Source organism: Lissotriton vulgaris, chromosome 10 (assembly GCF_964263255.1).
Source record: "Lissotriton vulgaris chromosome 10, aLisVul1.2, whole genome shotgun sequence".
Lineage (NCBI taxonomy): Eukaryota > Metazoa > Chordata > Amphibia > Caudata > Salamandridae > Lissotriton > Lissotriton vulgaris.
The window spans coordinates 944,167,225-944,182,343 of NC_141698.1; the positions used below are offsets into that span (position 1 = coordinate 944,167,225).

Here is a 15,119-nt window from a genome sequence, read left to right on the forward strand (position 1 = left end):
CTGACAATCTAATATAATTAAATATATTTAAAAAGTCTTAGACGGCTGATCTAACTCTATTAAACCACCCACCAAAACCCTACCTTCCCAGAAGGAACATGAAGGAACAAAACCATATTCAAGCACATCACGTACTGCATTAACCCCCTCCTTGACCCAGCAGTAAAACACTCCAAAGACAAATTCAAGATCTTCAAAAAATTATTTGTAGAAAAGATCAACAAAAATCAGACATCACACGAACAACACTAAACAAATCAATAGGATGCCACTCCACCACACAACAAATGCCATCTTCTTTCCAGTGATCTTCCACTTGCATGGAAAGAAAGTGAAAGTAAGTGGTTGCCCCTCGGTTAAAGTAAGCACTGCCCCCCATGGTACGGTGGCCCAGGCACCTGCTGACCCAGAGCGCACCAGAAAATACAGGTATTTCGATGCTAAATCCTGAAGTCTCAAACAACACCATGCACTGGTTTGCAGTTGGCTGTGTGAAACATTTGGAGCTTACAGCTTGGTTGGGGCTCCTTTTTGCCCGTGCTCTGTGGTAGCTTCCCCGCCCTCATTCTTCCATCCCCCCTCTTCCCAGCACTCGTTTCACCTGATGCCCCTTTAAAGGTGGTTACTAGACACAACACAGCTTGGCATAGCCTGCACCATTCCAGCGGGCCTCTGTTCTGGGCGAGCTGCAGAGCCTCGGGGGTCACTTCTTGACTGCCCATGAGGTTCCGTGACGATTTGAACCTGTGTTTTCAATATTGTCGGAAATACATAATATTGGTATCAGCGAACCGCAAATGATCCATTTAGCATATCCTGGTGTTTTCGCTACGCTACGAGCAAGAGCACTCCTTTTATAAACACATTTCTGATCTACCCACGGCATCCATCTTAGATCATGGCCGCCATTTTGTGTTTCTTGCCCTCACATACGCAATAACCTCTGATCACTTCATTTCGATTAAGGACACGTAGCCTTAGCCGGAGATTCACCTCTTTCATGACAAGTGCACCTTAAACCAGATCACGCTGTAGCTGCATGACTCGACAAAAGCTGCCTCCTCTGCCCGAGGCCAGTCTTGCTAAACTGGTCTTCGTGTCCATTGTCCTGATCACAATTAGGCGGCCGAAGCCGGTAGCCTTGCCCATTTACAACCCACAAACATCCCTTATCCTGCTTTTCTATCTTCTGCACCTGGCTCTGCTCCTTTCCTTCTGGGCCTTTATTAGGGGGAGGTAACGAAATTTACGATGAGGCGGTCCGGGTCTTAAATGAAAAGTTGACATGAGATTATGATGGAAAAGTGGGAACCCCTCGTTCGTAATGTTTTGACATCAGATATTGTCGACGATTCCTGTGCAACGCCAAATATTTATTGTTTATGACACAAAGGTTTTGGGAATGTACCAACATGTGAAGAATTCGCCTGAAGGCCAAAATTTAGTATATAAGGAGCAACCCTCTTTGTACAATTTGAACAGGCTCCTAGTTACTGCCCATGCGTAGTTTCTGTGACTTCTGTGTCCCTGCAGTAATAAACCTTTGGTCTTTGACGCCACCATCGAGAAGCCCGTGTTTCTGTTCATTTGTGCACCAAGGCAGGTGGAACTCCGGGGTCTTTGGGTGTTGTTCCCTGACACCTCTGGACGGAACCAAAAAGTCCAGAACTCCAATTGGCGCCCAACGTGGGGCGACGTCATTCGGTACCGGTCCAAAAGCCTGAAGAGTTCGAGAGGCTTCGTGTGAAGATTCCTGAGGGAGGCGCCCCACTTCATCGATCCCGGCATATCGCAAAAGTGGCCCGAAGTTCTCTTCCACGAGGGTTCCCGTTCAAGACGGCTGCAGTGGGCCGTTGCCTTGACCGTCGCCCTGTCTTGGACCCGAGGTGCAGTCCTTAGTACAGCGAAACGTGACGGGTTTCTCCTTGGTGACGTCTTCAGTGCCTCAGTTAAGTATTTAGTGGTTGCTAGCTAGTTACTTTGTGAGGGTTGTTAAAATCCTTTTTGGTTCTTGGTTTGGTTTGGTCTCATAAGATTATCACTGGTTGTTCTGGTTACGATAATCTATTTGGTTTAGTTTGGGTATCGATACATCAGTTCGTTTTGGTAGGCCTAAGTTCTTGGTTCAAGTGCACATATCTGTTTCGTGTTTTATTTGTTTTGTGTTCCGGACTGAAAAATGGTAAGTCGGAGAAACTGTATGTTGTCGTGTTTTGGTTGCAACAGTGACTCACGATTGGAGGACTCATGTCTGGTTCCTCCGATTGGGACTCCCCTATATGACTTGTATTGTAAACATGGTGTGGGTCCTATATCTTATAATGAGGTGTGGGTCCGATACACTGAGAAAGATGGTGTCCTTAGTTGGCCACTGCATGGTAGTTTTGAACCCGAAATTCTTGACAATTTAGAAGCGAAATTGTTTAGGAAGAAAGCCCGGCCGGCAATGTTTGATTCTTTCCGTTACTGGCGAAAAGAATCCAAACAGAGAGAAATGAAAAGGTTAAAGAAAAAACAGAAAGAGAAAGAAGAGTTGACTCTAGAACAAGCAACTGAGCAGTTGCAGGATAACGAGTGTGAGAAAACCATAGAGGTGGCCATTAGAGAGCATAATTTAGCGATTGACAAGTGCTATCCTGCCTTGCCATCTAAAACAGCTAAGATACTGGAGGATTCTGAAAACGATCCTCTGCTGTCTTATTTGTTACGGTCACCTCCACCGTATGCACAAGGTGCTACGGCCCAATTTGTGCCAAATGTTCAATTGCCGGTTGCTGGTCAACCTGGTGTTCCTGCTCCTGTCCCTCAGAATCAGGTTCCCGTACCTCCTGTGGTCAATGTAAATGTTCCTACGGCTCCTCCTCTTCCTGGGTTGCCGACTTCTATACCTGTATCTGTCTCGCTTACACCTACTGTTCCACAAACTATCTTTTTCGATACTTCTACTGTTCCATTATCTGTTCCTACCTCTACTGTGTTTTCTACATCTGCGAGTGTGTTGACTCCACTTTCTGTTCGTCGGAGAATCACTGATTCTGTGTCTAGTATGCTGTCTCCTTTCTATAAAACCTTAATCAAGACTCCTACTTCCGACTCTGTTCAGAGACGTAGTCAGCTTCCAAGTACTGAGGAACGGGGAATTTTAGATTCCACGGCTCTCAGATGGATTTCGAAGAGTAGGAGATATAGTACGAGAGACGTGCTAGAAACATTTATGCAGTGGAAAGAACCAACGCAACGGTATGTCTTTGACGAGATGTGCTCGTTGTTACGTGAGGAGATAGAAGAAGACGATGTTGAATCAAATTTAGAAGACTTAATTAAGGTTCAGAAAGAGTTTGCTGCTGGAATGATAGTGGGTGATAATATAGGAGAAGCGATGGAATTGATTTTAAGTTATAGGAATGACCCATCACTTCGTTCACCGAGAGATCTAGAGAAAGGCAAAATGAAATTAAGTCGCCAATATCCAATGAGGGAGGTTCCTCCAATTTGGCGCGAAGCTGTGCAAGCTGACCATAATAATGGTATTGTAGCTGCTCCAGCGCAATTCCAAAGGGTGTGGATACACATTCCGTGGAAACGAGCTGAAGTGCTAGCAGTGAAGCAGGCCTTGCCAGATCCGCGTAAGAATCCTGCTGGATACTATAAGGAATTAACACAGACAGTTGAGGCTTGTATAATGAATTTAGCGGACATCGATATGTTATTTGGCAATGTAGTTCCGCAACCAGTGTGGGCTAAAATTCGTAGAGAGGATCATCAAGTTGCCTTAGGTGGTGATTGGGTAGCTATCACTGCAGCGGATGGTCAGCAAACAGGTGGTGCAAAACCTGAACCCTTAATTGCTAATCTTCCAGGTAGGATAATTGATCTAATGAAGACTCTGATGCCCGCATTGCGTGTTAATTGGGACAAGTTATCCGCATGCAGGCAGAAGAAAGACGAAAGTGTCTCCGATTTTTTCACGAGGTTCGAAGAGACTTTTGTAGATCATAGTGGTCAGGACATGAGCACAGAAGGAGGACAAAGACTGTTTGTCGATAAATTTGTGCATAATTTGTTACCTGAATTATGCAATAAATTAAAGGATTCAGAGAGTGCGTGGGCTGTTTCCACAACTGCGCAAATACTTGCAACTGCGCAGTATTACGAAAATAGGGATAAAGAGGAAAAGGAGAAATCAGACAAGAAAACGAAAGACTTAAAGACTAAAGTTCTTTTGCAACAGGCGTATCCGCCTCGCATGAATCAGACTAATACGCAACAGGGTTCGTATCAAAGGACAGATTATAGTACATCGAGACCTCAATATCAGTGGAACCAATGTGCGTACTGTAAGAAAGAGGGTCACTATAAAAATGAATGTCCGATCTTAGCGCAAAATAATGCAGCAGCAGCTCAGAGAGGTCGTGGTGGTTTTGTGCAGAATTCTAGAGGTCGAGGGCGAGGTACTATGCCTCCACAAACGAATGATCGTCCTTCCAATCACTTTGATCAACGAAATGGACAGTCTACTCAGCAAAATAGATCTCAACAATATCTTGTTGAAGATTATTGTGAAGTGGATGAGGGATTTCAGCAAATTGGGTACTAGGACAGCCATGGACAGAGAGAGGGAGTAGTATCAGTTCCAGTGGATCAGAGTGGGCCTTATGTCGCAGTAGCCACATCAGGTGTAGTCGAACCGTTTCTGTTGGATACTGGTGCCGCAAAAAGTTCTATCATTCATGCGAAACTCCCTGGCGCACCTTTGTCCGGCTCAACAAATGTTTCTGTAGGTTTTTCAGGCGCCCCTGTTTACAACCCGATATCTGGTCCTTTGTCTATTTCTGTTGGACCGTGTCACTTGAAAGCACCTCTGATTTTGACAACGGGTTGTAATGAAAATCTGCTTGGTTTAGATTTGTTAAAACGACTATATGCGACATTGTACTGTTCTCCGGAAGGAGTACAGCTTACATTGGGTAAAAGAATCACCTCTCCGATGTATTTGTCAATGGATGCACTCCCGCCAGAGCTGCGTTCACTCCCTGATTCTCTTTGGGCGACTGGTCCTAATGATGTAGGCCTTTTAGAGATACCACCATATGTAGTAACTTTGAAAGCAAATGTAAAATTTCCAAGAATTCCGCAATACAAAATATCTAGTGAAGGTGAGCGTGCACTTTTATTGATTGTGCAAGATTTGATTAAGAAAGGTGTGATTGAAGAAACTAGAGGAAATGTCTGTAACAGTCCTGTACTACCGATTCTGAAACGAACTGATCCCACAAAGCCTCCAGTGTATAGGTTTGTTATCGACCTCAGAGAAGTTAATAAGATTGTAGTTCCGCAGTTTCCTGTGGTCCCAGACATTACTGCCTTGTTAACATTAATTCCTGCTACAGCCACTTGGTTCTCAGTCTTCGACTTGAAGAATGCCTTTTTCAGCATTCCGATAGCCGAGGAAAGCAGAGATATTTTCGGCTTCTGTCTAGGAGGTCGAAGTTTCAGATTCAAACGCGCTCCACAAGGCTATTGTGAGAGCCCATCTATTTACAGTCAAGCATTAAAAAGCCAGTTAGATTCCTTTGTCCTTCCTCCAGGTTCTGCTCTAGTACAGTATGTAGATGATCTTCTAGTGGCTGCCGATGACAAGGAAACTTGCAAAGCAGCTACGATCTCGTTATTGCATCATTTGTCTAATTTGAATCATAAGGTGTCACCTTCGAAAATGCAATACTGCTGCCAAGAAGTGACCTACCTAGGTCATCTCTTGTCAAAGGAGGGAAGGAAGTTGACCCCAGAAAGAATAAAAGCAATTACGCAGATGAGTGTTCCACACACACAGAGAGAAGTACGTGCCTTTCTAGGTATTACCTCTTACTGTAGGCAGTGGATCCCAAATTTTTCTCTTTTAGCAAAACCGTTGGTAGCTTTGACTGGGAAAAATGTTCCGAGTCCGGTGCCATGGTCTGATGAATGTCAAGAAACTTTTACTGAATTACGAAAAGCATTGTGTTCAGCTCCTGTATTGGGTACTCCTGATTACAGTAAGCCATTCACGCTCTATGTTCATGAGAGAGAAGGTTGCGCGTTGAGTGTTCTGACACAGAAGTTTGGTGATAAACAACGCCCTTGTGCGTATTTTTCATCAACATTAGATCCAGTAGCTAGAGCGTTGCCTAGTTGTTTGAGAGCTACAGCGGCAGCTGCGGCTTCCATTCGACAATCTGCTGGTTTGGTGATGAACAACATGCTAGTGGTCATGGTTCCTCATGCGGTGGATACACTCATGAATCGAACGAAGACACAACACCTTACCAGTGCGAGACTATCTGGTTATGAGCTAACATTACTAGCGAGTCATATTCAGATCAAAAGATGTAATGTATTGAATCCAGCAACGCTGTTGCCGACTGATCAAGAGTCGAGTGATTCCGAACCACATGATTGTTGTTTTAAAACGGAGGAAGAGACAAAAGGACGCATTGACTTAAAGGATACTCCGTTATCCGATCCAGATGGCACGCTGTATGTGGACGGGTCATGTTTTAAATTGGAGAATGGTGATGTGACTGCTGCTTACGCAGTAACGACTTTGAAGACGATTGTGGAGACTGCAAGAGTGAGTCAGAATTCTGCCCAAGCTGCAGAATTAATAGCTCTAACAAGAGCGTGTGTTTTAGCTAAGGGAAAGAGAGTGAATGTCTTTACACATAGTCAGTACGCATTTGGCGTGGCCCATAGTTTTGGCCGTTTGTGGAGAGAAAGAGGTTTCATTACGTCCCATGGGACTAAGATTCAACATGGTCAGCTAGTTAACGACTTGTTGGAATCTCTAACCTTGCCGACTGAAGTTGCGATTGTAAAGTGCAGTGCTCATAAAGCAATCACGGATGATGTTGGTCGCGGGAATGCTTTTGCTGATGAAACTGCTAAATAGACAGCTAGAGACACGATGAGCAGAATGTATGTTGCTACGTCTGCAAGATGGATTGCTGAGTCTGGAATGTGTGAGGATACTATGGAAAGTGTGAAAGAGATTCAGAAAGAAGCAACTGAGGAGGAAAAACGTGTATGGAAAGAAAGTATGGGCAAGTTGGATTCGAATGGGTGTTGGATTGATTTGACAGAACAGCAGCGTTGGATGTTGCCTGATGCGTATGTGCTTGCAGTAGTGACGATGGCACATGGAGTAGCACATATAAGTTCTAAAGGAATCTGTAAAATGTTGGCTCCAGTCTGGAAGAATGATGGAATCAGTAAGTGTGCAGAGAGAGTGGTGAAAAATTGTATGGTATGCCTGATGCATAATCCTGGCAAGGGAACTCCAACTCCAGCTGGTCACTTCGCTCCTCCTTCCTGCCCCTTTGAAGTGATTCAGTTAGACTTCATTCACATGGATCGCTGTAATAATTTGAAATATGTCCTGGTGGTAGTCTGTGCTTTTTCCAGGTGGATTGAAGCATACCCACTAAAGGACAATACTGCCCTATCAACTGCCAAGATTCTTCTCAAAGAATATTTCCCTAGATTCGGTATGCCACGGATTGTATGGTCAGATAACGGAAGTGAGTTTATAGGGAAAGTTATGCAGAGTGTGTGTGCTGGCCTAGGTCTGAAACAAAAGTTCCACAGTGCGAACCATCCCCAGTCTGCTGGTTTAGTGGAGGGTTACAATGGCACCCTTAAGCTGAAACTAGCTAAAATACAAGCATCCACAGGTTTAGCCTGGCCAGACGCACTTCCTTTGGCTTTGTTATCAACGAGAGCAACTGTACATTCTAGAGTGGGGCTTAGCCCTTATGAGATAGTGTTTGGCCGTCCGGCAAATATTTGGGGTGTGCCGAGGCCTAAGGAGTTTTTGTTCTCTAGAATATCCTATGTTGATAGACTACCTTTACGACTTGACTGCTAAATTGAGTCTTATTCACCAACAGGTTTTCGATGCTTTACCAAAGCCTCCGGAGAGTCCAGGGCATCAGCTGAAACCAGGAGATCTTGTGGTTATCAGGAATTTCGCGAGGACGAAGAACCTTCAGCCGAGATTCGTCGGCCCCTTCCAGGTCCTGCTTGTAACAAGAACAGCAGTTCGTGTGGCTGGTCGCAAGCATTGGGTGCATGCATCCCACGTAAAGCGTGTACCTTTGCCACTTCCTTACGACGACTGGGTGAAGAAGGGAATTGGTTCCTCCGAATTTGAAAGCACGCCAAAATTCATCCCTTTCAGCGATGCCGAATTAATCACTGACACTCCAAGCTCTGACTCTCCTCCAGAAAAGACTCCTTTGAACTCTGAACATTTGTCCCCTGCATCAGAAAAAACTCTGTCATCTGCGAACTTGAACACTGCAACAGCTACCAGTGAAACGCTATTTGCCGATCAGACAGTACCTGCGAAGCAAAGATATAATTTACGAAACCGTGAAATGGACAAATAAAGCAGGCAACTGCCCATTGTGATATTTTGAAATTTTGAACTTTTGCCTTCAGCCAGGAAGTTTGCTATTATTTTGTTGTTTTAAAATTGCCTTGCCGTCTGGGTAGCCGTAGGGTCGTGGCTGTGTGCCTAGTTGAATTTGCAGGGGTCTGACACAAGGTCGATCTTTCTGTTGGTTCTGGGAACTCCCAGGGCTGATAGAGGCATTTTCATCTACGTACACATCATCAGTGGTCGCGAGCGGATTGTAGAAGATGGAGCTTCCTGCGCTGCAACGAGAAAATGTGATTTATGTTCGCAGAAACAGACTTTACAGAATCCTTCACAGCAAATGCTTTTTGATACAATGTGCCATTACATTCTTGATTGTTTTGATAACGTTGGTGGGTGGAATCGTTTTCAGTATAAATTTGATTTTTGTGCCAGTTACTACAGTACCTCCCCTTGATCCTGTTATTTCTACTGTTTCTTCTATACACTCTTTTCATTCGTTTCCCGAACATGAGCAAGCCCGACGCTCAGAATTCATTAACAACACTTTTGTACAGCTCTTGCATCAACACCAACTGGTAGTTAACACTACAGACTGCTGGGTGTGTGGCTTGATACCCCACACTATGGATAAAGGTATTCCTTATCTGGTTTTGCCTTTCAGCTACAATGGATCATTTCAGGCCCTTCAAACCATCTTTGCTTATGCCCTTGAAACTTATCCTCCACGTCCACCACGTTCCACTAAATATAACTCTGCCAACAAAGCTTTAGTCCAGGGAATTATTGACATGATCAAGGACGTCAATAATACTCCATCATACCCTAGAGACGAACTACGAGTATATTTAAGTTGGAATACTTCAGAGTATCGCCTTAGTTTAGGAGAAAGCAAGCGCAAAAGCTCAACTCCAATCTGGGTCGTACCTCACCGAGGTCAGGTCTGTTTGCAAGGGAATGGGAGAAATCCGAGAGCTCAGCTAGGGAGGAGTGAGTGCGTAGAGACTTATGTGTTTCCGGCTAACTCTTCCCCTGCCTTTCTTACTGCTAGGGGTACCTACTTCATCTGTCGAGATAGAGCTTATACATGGTTGCCTGCCGACTTTTCAGGATCATGCTATATTGCTCGATTGTTGCCTCCGACATACACTGCTTCATCTGATTACCACAGAACTAGAGTAGCGAGAGGTGTCTTCAGCAAGGAAGATACTGCTGGTCAGGAAGCTGGAGACTTCTTCAAAGGCTTCCTTCCGTTCTGGGGGCCTATGGCCAATAGTAGAAACATACGTCAGCTAACACGGGTAGTTGAATCTACTATTACCGAAACTGCTGGTGCCCTTAGCAATTTGACAGCTGAGCTTCAGGCGGATAGACTCATGACGTTGCAGAACCGTATGGTTCTAGACGTTATCCTTGCAGATCGAGGTGGGGTATGCAGAATGATCCAATCGAGCTGCTGTGTCTTTATTCCTAATAATGCTCCAACAGTTTATGAGGCGATCTCTAAGCTACACAAGATTTCCGACTCTATTCACGTAGACAAGGGAAACTGGTCCTTCATGGAGTGGTTTTGGACTCTGATCTCAGCGTGGGGATGGAAGGTTCTAATGGTCATTGGTGTCATCTTAGTATTCCTGTTCTCATGTTGCCTGATTATCCAGTGTGGTCCTGCTCTGTGTAGTCTTTGTGCTGCAACCTGTCTTAGAAAACCACCTGCGCTTGGAGAAAAGGCACGAGAAAGGATGATGATACAACAGCATGTCACTGACCTGATGAGCATAGAATTAGATTCTAACATAGATTAATTAATTGCCTATGTAAGGGCAAAAGGAGGGTCTGAGGTTCCGTGACGATTTGAACCCGTGTTTTCAATATTGTCGGAAATACATAATATTGGTATCAGCGAACCGCAAATGATCCATTTAGCATATCCTGGTGTTTTCGCTACGCTACGAGCAAGAGCACTCCTTTTATAAACACATTTCTGATCTACCCACAGCATCCATCTTAGATCATGGCCGCCATTTTGTGTTTCTTGCCCTCACATACGCAATAACCTCTGATCACTTCATTTCGATTAAGGACACGTAGCCTTAGCCGGAGATTCACCTCTTTCGTGACACGTGCACCTTAAACCAGATCACGCTGTAGCTGCATGACTCGACAAAGGCTGCCTCCTCTGCCCGAGGCCAGTCTTGCTAAACTGGTCTTCGTGTCCATTGTCCTGATCATGATTAGGCGGCCGAAGCCGGTAGCCTTGCCCATTTACAACCCACAAACATCCCTTATCCTGCTTTTCTATCTTCTGCACCTGGCTCTGCTCCTTTCCTTCTGGGCCTTTATTAGGGGGAGGTAACGAAATTTACAATGAGGCGGTCCGGGTCTTAAATGAAAAGTTGACATGAGATTATGATGGAAAAGTGGGAACCCCTCGTTCGTAATGTTTTGACATCAGATATTGTCGACGATTCCTGTGCAACGCCAAATATTTATTGTTTATGACACAAAGGTTTTGGGAATGTACCAACATGTGAAGAATTCGCCTGAAGGCCAAAATTTAGTATATAAGGAGCAACCCTCTTTGTACAATTTGAACAGGCTCCTAGTTACTGCCCATGCGTAGTTTCTGTGACTTCTGTGTCCCTGCAGTAATAAACCTTTGGTCTTTGACGCCACCATCGAGAAGCCCGTGTTTCTGTTCATTTGTGCACCAAGGCAGGTGGAACTCCGGGGTCTTTGGGTGTTGTTCCCTGACACCTCTGGACGGAACCAAAAAGTCCAGAACTCCACCCATTGCCAGAGGGGGTTCCTTCAGTGGCCTAGACGCTGTTCACTGCTCCTCCGGTGAGTGGGGGGGGGGGGTGGGGGAGCCTGCCTCAGCTGCTGTTGGACCCACTATCCACACACGACCGACATGCACACTAATCTGATGTTCTTTTTCTGCCCCGGAGCCACACATTCCACTGCATTGCATGAACAGTGACACAGGGAGTCATGTCTCACTCTCAACACACAGTGTGCTCCTGGGCATACGTCTCTTCCTTGCCCTTCCTAAGTGTCTAGCAGAGTCTGTGTCCTCAGCGTCGCCTAGGTCTTCCCAACCCTCCCTTCCCCCCACACTGTCCCACAAAGTCCCCAAAACTTCTGAAACTTGGTCTCTCTCTGAGCCTGGCTCCTCTGTTATCCCAGGACTCACGTTCAGGCTGCCCTCCCTATGAGTCTTTCCTCTTCCCCTCCCTACCTGACCCCTCTCTTCATCTCTTCTCCTCCTCCTACAAAACTTTCGGAAACTTTCAGGTGAGCTTTAGCTCCCCCCAATTTAGCTCTGGCCCCTCCCACCTGTCCATCGACCTTCATGCTCCCTGATGGCACAGTCAAGGCTGACTCTTGCATCTGCTCTTGCTGGCTGACTGCTTATTGCACAACTGTCTGTCTCTTACTTGATTACACTCTCGATCCCATCCTGCTGTCGGCCTGTTTCCCCCTCACACTACCTGTCCCTCCCTTGCTCTCGATGCCTGTCAGTTACTCTCAATGTCCCAGTCATTTTCCCACATTCTCGCGGATTGTGTCTTCTTTCTGCCTTTCTGTCTCCCTCCCCTCACACTTTATCTCTCTTGCTTGCAAGCTGACACTCTTGTGTGGCCTCTCATGACTGTACTCTGCCCTGTAGATCTCTGTCCCCCTCACTCTACCTGTCTCTCCCTTGCCCTCGGCGCTTGTCAGTTGCTCTCTCGCTTTATAAGTTCTGCTCCCTCTCTCACTAACCGGCTCTTGAATACCCTCACACTGGTTGTCTCTTAGGTACCTTCAGACTGTCTCTCACGTACCTCACGTACCTTTTCACTGCACGTCTCTTGTTTCTGTCTTGCTCCCCTCACACTGGATCTCTCTTGCTTCCAATCTGTCTGTTGGTGTCCCCTTACTGACTGTACTCTGCCCTGTCATTCTCTTGCTACCCTCACACTACCCACCTCTCCTTTGCCATCGATGCCTGACAATTACTCTCATTGTCTGAGTCCGTCTCCCTCTCTTACGAGATGTCTCTTGCATACCCTCACTCTGGCTGTCTCTTACGTATCTTCAGACTGTATCTCGCTGGGTGTCTCTTCTTTCTGTCTCCCTCCACTCACCTGATCGCTCTTGCTTGCAAGCTGACTATCTTTTGTGTGTCCTCTCATACCTGTACTCTGCCATGTCTGTCTCTTCCCCCAACACACTAGGCCAGGTGCAGCAACGTTCTTGCATTTGCAGCAGTTTGTTTACGCATTGCTTGCAGGTTTTCTAAACACGTAAATAAAAGGCATTATCATTTACAATGTCAATAGCTCAAACTCTCACAAATGCGAGATCTAGTGCAGTGCAAATGCTTGTTATGTAGAGCTACATAACTATCCCTACCTAATCACTCGTAAATACTGCCTATTTAAATTATTTTAAAAATGTATTGTAGAAATAAATTAACTAGAAAGCGTCCGCACTAAATATACCTAAGCATCCAGTTCTGAGGGATGTCTTGTATGCTTCTTTTATTGCAGAGACTGGTGCTGAAGATATTGACATCCTTCCAAACGGGCTTGCATTCATGAGTGCTGTAAGTAAAATCTTGATGTCCCTCACTGTGTAATATTTTATGAACACTGAAATATGATAAGTTGGAGAGGAATGTGATTCTATGCACGTTTAACACAAAAATGTGAAAAAGTCAAAGCCTCTTTTTTTCAAACTTATCAGTCTAGAAAAATGTCAAGAACACGAACTGTTTGATATTTTTTCCGAATAGCTCGATGCTTAAATCCCATGAACTTCCACTTAGGTAACACTATTGGTTAACATTCAAGGTGTCACTCTCTGCTCGGACAATGATATGTTTACTTTTGTTATGAGCCTTTAAGTGATTTTAACGCGTATTAAGGTCAAAAGGCTGGGAGCTAGAGCCAGACATCTTAATGTGTTTGCTAATGCTTGTTGTGCTTTTTTGCTTTCATTTAAGTCAAAAACGTTCTAGCTTACTCCTGTAACAATTTTATGAAATGATTCGGCAATTTCTGTGGTGATAGAGAAATTGGGAAGAACAAAATTGTCTGCACCAAAGAACGAATTGTTAACAGACAACCCTGCAGCTTCGTTTAAGGGACTAAACCTGTGATTGATTTGTGCAATTCTTTTCGGGAGAAGCCGTCTTTGAATAACAAACCAAAGTAAATTTTTTCTTTCTATGAGAACTCCTGATATACCGAAGAATTAAAAAAAAAAATACTTGCTAAATAGATATCACAAAACAATTAGTAGTGTGAGCATTGAATTGCAAATGAAAGGAGAGGCTGCCCTAAAACGTACCTTGTACAAGAAAGCAGTTTGGCAGACCTTTTCTGGAAGTTTACGATGGTCTGTTCTCATGAGCAGCAGGGTCAGTACTGATTTGCATAAGGGGAGCTAATGTCTAGAGGAACTCAGTGGGCAAAAAAAATGGGTAGGAATGCTACCCAGAGAAATTGCCAGTAAGTCAGACTATGTGTAAGCCTTCCTACCATCACCTCTGGTTTGTTTGGTGTAATGGCCTAAATAGCCAAGGGGATGCCCAGACTAGACGCCCTTGCATGCTGTGCCACAGGGGACAAAGCTATACCTCAATGACAAGGCATAACAATGCTGAAACCTAAATGTTTTTTTTGTGTTCCATTCTGGAGGGATCTCATCTGCAGTTCAAAATGAACTGTTCCCAAGAGGAGCAGGGTCAGTGCCAATTTGCATAAGGCCGGTCTACAAAAAGCGATTGCCAGTGGTTGTGAATGTTTGCAAGCATTCCTCCCATTATCTTATGTGTTTTTGAAGTAATGTTCTCACTGTCAAATGGTATGCCAGACCCTTCCTCGCTGTGCCACAGGATTAAAGCTATTCCTCACTAAAAAGGCCTGAAAGTCATCTGGGGTTGCTTGTGTTTCTTTTGGAGAGGGCTTCACCTGGCCATTTGAGTTGGATTGTTTCATTAAGGAGCGGGGTCTGTACGGATTTGCATAGCGTGTGTCTGTCTAGAGCAGAACAGTGGGCAAAAAACAATGGGTGGGAATGCTACCCAGAGCAACTGCCAGTAAGTTAAACTATTTGCAAGCATTCCTCCCATTACCATTTGGGTATTTGATGTAATGTCCATGTGTACGCAGACCTAATTTTGCCGAAACTCAAGGCCCTTGCGTTCTGTGCCGCAGGACCATAGGTGTACCTCAACAATGAGGCCTGATGATGATGAACCCCATTTACAGTTGTGTGTATTCCATTCTGGAGGGATCCTATCTATAGGGCATGATGGACTGTTCCTATGAGGAGCAGAGTCATTACTGACAGTCATTGCAAAAGGCAGAGCTACCCAGAGTGATTGCCAGTGGTTTAGGCTAATTGCAAACATTCCTCTTGTGTGTTGGAGGCAAAATGCCTACCCAAAAGACACTTGAATGCGGCCTGAGTAATTGGCAAAGGTAGAGATTAATTCAAGCATTCCATCCATCATCATGCTGCTTGTTGCAATTGAAGCTTGAAGTGCGACAGGCATGCACAGACCTGGGTCCTGTGATCACTGTGTCATAGTTCCTAACCTTTTCGCAGCGGGGGAAATTCCCCTGCGGTGTGAGGGGAGGGGCCGCATGTGGCGTGGCGGTGCTCATGACGAGTCCAGCCAGTCATGCTGCCCAGGGGAGCTGGGCTC

General features: G+C 45.1%; 2 protein-coding genes across 4 annotated transcripts in view; both read left to right on the forward strand.

Moving 5' to 3' along the window:
• The window catches only part of LOC147689044 (serum paraoxonase/arylesterase 2-like), a 130,392-nt gene that overhangs the window by 37,960 nt on the left and 77,313 nt on the right, over nt 1–15,119 (forward strand). For all 3 annotated transcript variants that reach the window (XM_086941934.1, XM_086941936.1, XM_086941935.1), the window contains one exon: nt 12,955–13,010. In XM_086941934.1, the coding sequence (XP_086798060.1) occupies nt 12,955–13,010 (56 nt within the window). The remainder of the gene's footprint in view (nt 1–12,954; nt 13,011–15,119) is intronic.
• LOC147689045 (serum paraoxonase/arylesterase 2-like) overlaps nt 1–15,119 on the forward strand; it is an 856,840-nt gene that overhangs the window by 37,925 nt on the left and 803,796 nt on the right. The window lies entirely within an intron of this gene.